Source organism: Odontomachus brunneus, unplaced genomic scaffold (genome assembly GCF_010583005.1).
Source record: "Odontomachus brunneus isolate Ranch 3 - 2012 unplaced genomic scaffold, Obru_v1 Obru_scaffold_110, whole genome shotgun sequence".
NCBI lineage: Eukaryota > Metazoa > Arthropoda > Insecta > Hymenoptera > Formicidae > Odontomachus > Odontomachus brunneus.
In genome coordinates this window covers 1,074,459-1,084,297 of record NW_022639560.1, presented here as the reverse complement: position 1 = coordinate 1,084,297, position 9,839 = coordinate 1,074,459, and the positions used below count along the sequence as shown (strand labels likewise).

The 9,839-nt window shown below is 35.2% G+C and overlaps 3 protein-coding genes across 3 annotated transcripts; all 3 read left to right on the top strand.

The window, feature by feature from the left end:
* The first annotated feature begins 56 nt into the window (after positions 1 to 56).
* Positions 57 to 3,515, top strand: LOC116849278 (chymotrypsin-1-like). The gene is made up of 4 exons (XM_032826262.1): positions 57 to 119; positions 1,056 to 1,369; positions 1,904 to 2,155; positions 3,059 to 3,515. Exons 1-4 carry the CDS (start codon positions 74 to 76, stop codon positions 3,203 to 3,205), a joined length of 759 nt encoding a protein of 252 aa, XP_032682153.1. The 5' UTR covers positions 57 to 73; the 3' UTR covers positions 3,206 to 3,515.
* Positions 3,516 to 4,234: 719 nt separating this feature from the next.
* On the top strand, positions 4,235 to 5,384 carry LOC116849282 (WD repeat-containing protein on Y chromosome-like). Its single transcript, XM_032826265.1, has 4 exons — positions 4,235 to 4,291; positions 4,405 to 4,613; positions 4,719 to 4,813; positions 5,118 to 5,384. Exons 2-4 carry the CDS (start codon positions 4,407 to 4,409, stop codon positions 5,242 to 5,244), a joined length of 429 nt encoding a protein of 142 aa, XP_032682156.1. The 5' UTR covers positions 4,235 to 4,291; positions 4,405 to 4,406; the 3' UTR covers positions 5,245 to 5,384.
* A 750-nt stretch (positions 5,385 to 6,134) lies between these two features.
* On the top strand, positions 6,135 to 7,469 carry LOC116849276 (out at first protein). The gene is made up of 4 exons (XM_032826257.1): positions 6,135 to 6,286; positions 6,518 to 6,631; positions 6,723 to 7,041; positions 7,141 to 7,469. Exons 1-4 carry the CDS (start codon positions 6,191 to 6,193, stop codon positions 7,443 to 7,445), a joined length of 834 nt encoding a protein of 277 aa, XP_032682148.1. The 5' UTR covers positions 6,135 to 6,190; the 3' UTR covers positions 7,446 to 7,469.
* Positions 7,470 to 9,839: the final 2,370 nt, after the last annotated feature.

Genomic DNA, 9,839 nt, shown 5'->3' with positions numbered 1-9,839 from the left:
TGTTAAGAATTGAATGTAAAAAAGAGGTGAAAATAATTTTATTCTTCACTCGGTCCGTATCGATCATTTGAATATGTTGCCTTTACTTGCTATCTTGGTGCTCGGCGTTTTTGCGCAACGTAAGTAAAGCTGAATCATATAGTTTAACGAGATACTTGAATATTTCCTCTTTCAACAAATACTTCCGCTCATCTGTCGAGTGAGTTTTCACTCACTCACTGTTGCATGTTGATTGACTTCGAAAAAGAAACAGAAACTTTTTAATAGAGAGAAATCTGAAAGGAAAGTTTTATAACTACAAATATATAAACATATAAATGTAGAGATATGTAACAAAATATATAGACAAATTTCAGAGTTGAGAAATAAAGCCATAACTTCTTTAGTGCGTTACAAGTTATTTTCTTCAGTGACTACTTAGTGACGACGTTACGTGGGCGAATCAAATATTTTTTTTTGCGGCTAGGAAAATCACGTGATCGGGTTAAGACTTTTTATGCTCAATTTCTTCACCTCCAGTCCAGATTTATCACCATGTAATAAATCACATGTTTGAGCCACTCAAGGAAGCATCAGAAGGGCAAAAATTTCACGACGACGCAGGTGTGGAAGAATTCGTGCACAATTGGCTCATGACGTTTCCATCTTCTTTCTTCGAAGAAGACATAAAAAAGTTTCCGATCCGATGGAAAAAATGTGTTTCCGTTAAAGGAGATTATATAGAAAAATAATTGTATTTTTTTGTAATTTTATATTACTTCAATAAATTAAAAAAAAATCCGGTTAATATTTGATTCACCCACATATTTTTTATACTTGATCGCGATGTTATATTTTTTTTAATTACTTCTTTTAATGAATATAATTGTTACTTTTATCGTTATTTGGCATATGGAATTCATGGAACGGTGCTATCTAGAATGGTTTTTATGATTTTGTTAGGTACAATTGCACATGATAATATTTTATAGCAGAACACTTTACAGAACTATTTGTCATTCCTTGAGATTTTTTTTTGCAGAGATTTATACAGATTATTTTTGCGTATTTTGCAGAGACATTCGCAGACGAACCCGAAGCGATTGTCGGCGGTATATCCGCTTTGCCGGGCGAGTTTCCGTATCAATGTAGTCTGCAGATGCACAGCAATCACTTCTGCGGCGGCATTATCGCCAGCCCGACATGCATAGTCACCGCTGCTCACTGCCTGGACGGCCGCACACCGCCACCCTTTGACACCATAAAGGTCATCACCGGAAGCATCAGCAGCACCGTAGGAAGAGAGCGCTCAGTTAAATTCGGCAAAATACATCCAGATTACAAAGGATCCGCACAGTACTCCTGGAAAAACGATGTCGCTGTGCTTGTCGTAAGTCGACATGCTGCTTTTCTCCAGTATGCATGTGCAAACGAATCCTTGTTTAATTCGGTGCTCGCACAATTGGAGACGATGATATTGCAAAATGCGTCGTCGAGTCGACTGTTTCTACATAAATTTAGGCGAAAAGTGTAACGCGCGTTTCAAACACGCTGTTCTAAGTGAGAAACTCATATCAATCCACTTGCTCTTTCGTTTTCTGCAAGATTTCTTCTTATTTCTATTTTTGTATTAAAATAGTATAAAACGTATGAAACATTCTTTGGGTCTCTACACTTTACAAGTATAAATATTCAAAAAACGATTCCCTATTTTATTCCGTATAACTATTTTTGTTTCAATTGTAGACTAGTGCTGCTATTATAATCCGAATATTCATATTCATGGGTATTGCCTGACGACATATTACTTGAAAATTCGATCTTATTTATTTTCTACGCTTTAAGTTTTGTAAGTGCTCGACTTACGGTAACTATATTGCCTTTTTGTTCTCTCAATTAATCGTGTTCATTTCGTCAACTTCAGCTCAAGGAACCGCTGAAGTTCAACAGCTATCAGTCCTCCATTCGGTTGGCTACTCAAACACCTCCCAGCGGCACTCCGTGCGTAGTGACCGGATGGGGTAAGACGAGTGTGAACTCGTCAATTGAGCCGACCCTTCTCAAGGCATATACAACGATAATTGACAACAAAACTTGCCGGGATTTGTATAATGGTCAACCGATCTACGATGTTCATCTGTGCACATTCGTCGGGCATGGAACTGGTATTTGCCAGGTGAATAACTTCTCAGTAAACATCAAGCAAGCAACAGTAACATTACATCAATATTACAATTTCCCATTCAATGCGATGTGACTGTTACATATAATATATGTTATATTGCACTCGTATTATTCAGCAGAAAATTATAACAGTAATGTAATCCCAAATATTAATATAATATAATAGTACAGAAAATTAAAAAAAAAAATTCAAAAAGAATTTAGTCGTATATGTCACCAATTCTGGGTTTATTTTCAGATGCAAAAAGAATTCTTCAGAGTTCAGTTCAGTGAAAAGAATTCTTTTTGCACCCAAAAATGAATTCAGAATTGGTGGCATATGACTGAATTCTTTTTGAATTCTCTGTGCTATCTGGAATGTTACTGTTAGTAGGTATTTACTGTCCTGGTGAAAATTGAAATTGGAGAGTAAATAAAGCGTAAACGAAGAGTGACGGAAGTGTAAGTGAAGCGCTTACACTTCCGTCACTCTTCATTTACACTTTATTTACTCTCTAATTTTAATTTTCATCAGGATGGGTCCAACTGTGTTTCAAACGGAACTTTGATTAATCGACGAATAACCGACAAAATTGCCGACACCAATTCCTAACTGTGTATGTGTGTGTGTGTGCAACTTGTCGCTCAACTAAAAAATTAATCTTTCTATCTATTTTTGCAAAAGCAGAGGTAATAACTTGACTCTAGTAACGATTTTAAATATGTTCGATTCAATTCACTAGAGTTTGCTTCGAAGTCATCTTTGATATCTATACGTCAATGATTCTCTCACCTCCGATAAGGAAATAGTTGATCCGAGTGAGATTTATGCAGTACGGCTCCGCAAATGATCTTTTAGGTAAAAGAAGGAAATTAACGGGAAATTAACAACCTTTTCTCTTTCTGTATTCTACAGGGTGATAGCGGTGGTCCACTCATGTGCAATGGTAAACTGGCCGGAATTGTTTCCTGGCTCATCCCTTGCGCTGTTGGCTACCCAGATGTCTTCTGTGATGTCGCCCAAGTCCGCTCATTTATCCAGTCTGTATGTCCAGAGGTTTAACTAACAGCAGTATAAACGGCAGTCCAATCAAGCATGCATCACACACTACTAACATGCTGTTTATATACTGATAAAAATGTAACACGCGATGCAGATCACGACAGCTGACTGATCAGTCTTCGTCGATCGCGTCCTTAAAATAAAAAAAGAAATCTATGTTTTCTTAATATTAATTAATTAATAAACGTTATGACCCAGATAGCAAAAAATCTTCAGAGAATGTTCTAGGACGTTCTTAGGATGTATGAATGTCCTTAGAACATCTTTAGAACATCCTTTAAAGTTTTGTGCTGTGTGGAGATTAGAACTATTTACAATTGTCAACTTTTATCTATATATATCCTATTCACATTTACTGCCTCTTTAAATTTCTTTAAATGAGATTTCACTCGAAAAATAGGATAACGGTCGAGTCTTTCGAATTCGAGTGATTTCTCACACATACAGTGAGAAAAAAGTGCTAGAATCGACGAAATTCCGTTTAAACGAGGAAAATTTACTTGAGCAAACGTTTATTCAATTGAATAAATTATATAAGATGTTATTAAGTGCGAATTTTTATTTTTTTGGAGTGATTTAATTCTAAGAGAAGGTATACGAAGTTCATAAATCAAGTTTAATGCAAGCAGCTGTGTGAGCCTATCAGCTTGGAAAACATCTGCAAACATTGATAATGACTATATATCGTATACTGTTTAATTAAGACTTCTCTTCGATACGTAATATAGATCTTGTTGTGTCAATATTATGCTATTAAGATGTAAAAGTAAAAACACATTTATCTAAAAGAAAGATAAAAGATTCATTTAATCGAAATTCTTATTTGAAATTTCAAAATTTTTTAATAGATTATCAGTCTGTAAAATTTGTGTAAATTGAACTGTGTGCTATTTACGAAATTGGACAGAAATTTCCATGGAGATTGTCTAATTCAAATGTAACGCACGCGTTAAAGAAACGACGGACGATTATTGATCAAATATTTGTGACGTGCGTAGATTCAGTTCATAAGCCGGCTAACAACGTAATTGCAACGCGATCTTGAATATTTTCATCGAATCGTAAGCTATATTATTCAATATTTCGGTAAGTCTACATTTTCAAAATATACAATCGAAGTCTACATCGCTTGAAAATTCTTGGAATTGTCTTACATGTTGTCTCTTCATATAAATATCTTGCAAATGTTCTCGTTGTAGAAATGGACATTTTTCAAAAAAAAGAACCTGAGCGACAAGCACAAGATGTTTCTCTCATAGATGAATTGCAAGTGAACGAAGAGACGGATCAATTTGATTCGGTTTACGGTAAAAATCTGCGCTCCCCGATACTTGGTTATCATTATGAACTTCCCGACTTGCCGACAAGTTATGTACCGTCCATCACTTTGGATACAGCTTTGTTGCACGTAAGACTCATCAAAATTTACCGAAAATCGGCATTGTCAATTCACGAAAAAGCGAATTTTATTGTAGTTTTCGACAACTCCGTTACTGAAATTTGCGCTTTGCAGATCCCTGTGTACACCCATTTGAAGATACACGATTTAAAGCCCGTGAAACGACCGAAAACACCTTCTATCTTGTCGGCACTGCATTTGCAATTTTCGTAAGTTTTTCTTGCGGTAGTCTCTCGTTTAGGACGGAAAGAATATTATAGCTTTTTTTATATGAAATTTGTTTTAATTTGACAGTCTAATTCTTTCTAATAGCGCAGAAGTAGATTATCAGTAGGATTTATCTTGCTGAGAAACAAGATAATATCTTTAATAGTGGATTTTGAAGAAAGGATATAATAAATTAGAGCAAAATGTCGATATGTTCCCTGGTTATGAAATTCTGTAGTGATTCTTATTATAGAATTCTTTCTGTGTGTAATAAAAATGTTCTGTAATAAGATATTCATATTTTAGGGAAGACGCGCGTAAATTCTCAAGAGAAGTATCATCAATCGCGCGTGCAAGCGAGGAAGACACAACATCCGCCTCGTACAGTATTCGGGATGATGTGAAAATTGATACATTGAGAAAAAATACTTGAAAATTTATGTGTGAAGTATAAAGTTCATTTCTGTGAAATAAAGTTTATTTTTGTGAATAAACTTTATATCTTATTAAAATAAATTTTCAAATATCTTTTCTTAATGTGACAACAGTTTCAAAGAACGAATGTTTTTTCTGAATAATAATTTACCGATAGTGCAGTAAACCAGGAGGATTGAAATAAACACAGATATTACCGATGACAATTGTTTGCTAAATCGGCAATTCTTCTTTCTGCTCTTCTACAATTTGCGATTCTTCTTTTCGCTCGTTTTCACGAATATCTGCGAACACCCACCTCGATTGACGCTCAATTATTGTGACCCTCTCGAATGAAGTTATCCGCGAAGATGATCACAAATTTGTTCTTTTGAATTGATTGGTCGAATATTCCTCGTTCCTTTTCATCAGTTTTCATGTGCTTTTTTCATGCTGAGTGCAGAAAGTGCAATATAACGCAGTTCAGAAGAGCAGATCTTATCCTGTCTAGTATTTGCAAACTTGAGCAACCAAAATACGTGTTATTATCTTGCATTTCAATAGAATTTTACAATAAGATCTAGAATGCGTCCAGAAAGCATACTACCAACTCTATTTAGCGCTAACGCGATATTCTATCCTTGTTGTACGTTTAAAGAGTGATAAGGATAAAATGCCTCGTAGCGTTAATAGCTCACTTTTCGAACGCATCCTAACTAGGCGAATCGCAAATCTCATATCTGAGCTTTAGAAAATGTTCGCAGATTTTTTCGTTCGATGAATTGGCTGCACTGGCGGAGTGATAAAAACATGAGAGCCGAGATGTAGGCGGTTTTAGATGTAAAAAACAGTGCTTTGGTATGGTTAGGTTATACTCAATGAAGTAATTTTTTTAATCAAACATCGGCCCGTTATTACCGGCTCGACGAGGAAACAAGCATCGATAGTAGTTACAACATGCGACAATGAAGAGATTCAACGAATTTCTCGCGACCTGCATCGTATTGCAACTGTTGTGCCATACATGCACCACACACTTGCTCATAAATGTCAAAAATCAGGTACGAATACACTGCACGCATGTTTATTGATAATAAATATAACAATCCTTTGTCTGCCTGCTAAGAATTTGTAGAAACAGATCGCTTCGCGAATTAGTTTCGATTACACGTTCTCGTATTAACCTCAAAGATACCTTGACGTAATATCTCTTTCGATGACAGTAGATGGCTTAACATATAAAGACACAATTTTGTCGTCAATATTCTTAACAAGATGCTCTTTATGTGTAGGGTGGTGACATTCTTCTGGAAACAATCTCGTCTAATGTCACAGAGGATGTGATCACTTTAGAATTCCAACGTTCTGATGGCACTCTGGTCACACAGCTGATCGATTTTAAAAATGTGATTATCTCCTAAATAAATCGAAATTTTAACGAGCATATCACTTCATTGTGATTTATATTTATGTATCTATTATTATACAACTTTACAGGAAGTTCAAGTCATAAAGGCTTTGGTACTTGGCGAAGAGGAACGTGGACAAAATCAGTATCAAGTCATGTGTTTTGTGAATCATTTTTATAAGGTTGACTTTATATCGTCCGATGCGATGTCCAAACTACGTCAGAAAAATCCAGGCACTGTGCGTGTAGCTGAGGAGGACAAAGGTCACGTCAACTATACAATGGACTTATTCTTGGATGTTTCTCAATCCAAGGAAATCTCAAAACATGTCACCACACTTTGCAGTGAAGCAGCTGGATCAGCCTATACCAGGAATGACGATATTAAACAATGGATTCAGAGACCAGGTAATTATATGTTGAATTAATATGATATTGTTATGTGTGTGTATATATATATAGAATATGAGTTATATATAATAATGCAATAATTTTTTACATTACAAGGCTCCTCTGAAGAACTACTTTTGGCTGCTGTATATAATTTCACAACTATGCCGCAAACAGGCACAAACGACACAAGGTCATTGCTGGTTTCTAAATGTGCTGACACATCTAACCTCTGGGCACCTTGCACGTGTTCTCTAGAATTGTGTATCGGTTGGTATCCGTGTGGTCTGAAGTTTTGCAAAGGAAAGTCGGATGGCAAAAAGGTAGCTAGCACTTATCGATGCGGTATAAAAACTTGTAAAAAATGTTTCATATTCTCGTATTACTCAAAGATGAAACAGAACTGTCTGTGGGATGAATGACATATAAGGACACTTTAGATTGAAATTTCGAAGTACGAACTGAAGATACTGAGATACGTTGCATTAGGATAAACAAAAAATATTCGAACGAATGAATGAATTAATTTAAAAGGCTCAAAAGCTCGAAAAGTTATTCTATAATATTAAAATATCAAGCAAAACTAGAACAGAAAGGGGAAATTGAAATTTCTAATATTTTTAATATCTAATATCAATTTGAATTTATAATTATTTCTGAACTTATGAACATATTTATTTTTTATTATTTTTATTAATATATTCTAGAAAATTAACATTTAATTAATTTTCTTTTTAGAAATTTATTTGTATTTATTGGACGAAAAAGAAATGTTATCTTTTATATTTAATTGAAATGTATATTTTTTATATATAATTGAAGCCAAAGCAAAAATATTTTTGCAAGATTATATTAGATTTACTTTCTTTAAAAAAAAAAGATATAGCAATAAATGGATTATACTTTAGAGAGGTTTTAGGGGGATAGAGTCTATAATTTTAACTGTAGATGTAGATTTCGGTCAGACAGCCTTCATATTCAATTATATAGATTTGACTGAGTGGATATTTGTAACATTTACAACTTTTTTGCGTAATTTGCACGGAAATCTGTTCAGTTCAATACATTCCAATATTTGTAATCAAATGTTTCAACCGTTACCATCTTCAATTCTATTTTTGTAGAATTTCCTTTTTTATAAAAAATTTAGATCATGTTGTGTCATAAAATGCATGTATATATGCAAAGTTGTTTCTCGCGATCAGCAGTTATATTCTTGAAAAAAAGTTGTCCCATAAATATCTTCACTTATACTGAATTCACTCAACATTCCCACTGTTACGTTATTTACATCTACAGGAAATGCAATCATTCCACTTGTATAATCATCGATTCTTACATATCTAGGATATGTTCCTCGCGTACTGATCGCATGTTACAAATAATCCATTCAAAATACGGAAGTATTCTGCTTTATTTCTCAAGACAGGAATATATCTCGAGAAATCAGTTATACGTAGACAATTTTATACATGACTTGTAAAGCTGCCATTTATACATTGTATGTGTACATTATATGTTCCAATTGTACATATTACACACACGCGCACACATAATACAGATACACACACACACACACACACACACATAACCATGCGGACACGCAAATAACGATGAATATTTAATGATGATGATTTAGGCGTGTACATATAAATTCGTGTTAATAGGATCGAGGATCTTGTACAGATTACGTAAGATTTGCAGTGCCGTGTGAGACTTTATAAGAATATTATCGATTTATATGAACACTATAGGTATCTGCGATTTGTAAACGAGTGTCTTTGCACGTTTCAATGATGAGTGTATATCTAGCGAATCGCCGTGAACAAGACTGCAAAATCTGTCCATTTAAACGTTTTCTTCGACGGTCCGAGCGCCGTCGAGGTTCCCTGATAGCCTCCTCGCTCGCTGTGTATACGTTGCATTTACAGCGACGTAAGATCGTTAGGAGCGAAGAGATATACATACGTATACTTACGCTTGTAATAACCCGGTGTTTACGAGACGTTTACCACGTGGAATATCTAGCGGTATTTGGTGTCGTTTATAGTCAGCAACTACTCCAAGTAACATGTACGACGTGTTAATGGTATATACTCGCGAAAATGTACTCGGCACGGTGTTCCTCGATAGACCTCTCGCTCACCTGTCGTCGCGCTTCTGGCCGTCGATCGCTGTGAGCACAAAAATCGATCAAAGGAGAAACGATGACGAGTGCGCCGAAGTCTTTAATGCACTCCTTGTGTCTTTGACTATGATATTTGATGGATCACGTTGAGGTCTCCGCACAGCAGAACCTTAACTGTTCGTCCGGTCATTTGTTCCATGTTTTCACTGTGCCATCGAAGCGATCCCGAACCGGATCCCGAGACACGTCCTATAATCCTTAGTATTTACTTCGTTAAGTTGTTACACATGTGCATACGCATTTACATTCGCTAGCCAGTCCGTTTTTTCCGTAATCATCAGTGATCGCTGTTGATTACATGTTAAAGATATGTTTAAATGTAAAATACGATGTTTCTCAAAGCGCTATGTAATCGTAGAGCGAAAATGACCAGAGTTGGAAAGCAACGCGTTAATTATAACGTTTGTTGTTGTGTCATTACAAGTTATTTTCTTTTAGTGACAACTTGGTAACAGCGTTATTCTTTTTTAGTAAAGATAACGACAATTTTCTTCCTTGAATATAAAATAAATATAATCGTTACTTTCTTATCGATACTTCGTATAGGTGGAATATATGTACATGAGGTGGACGGCAATGAATTGTAAGAAAATCTTCAAAACTCGATAAAAAAAATAATAAAAATTAT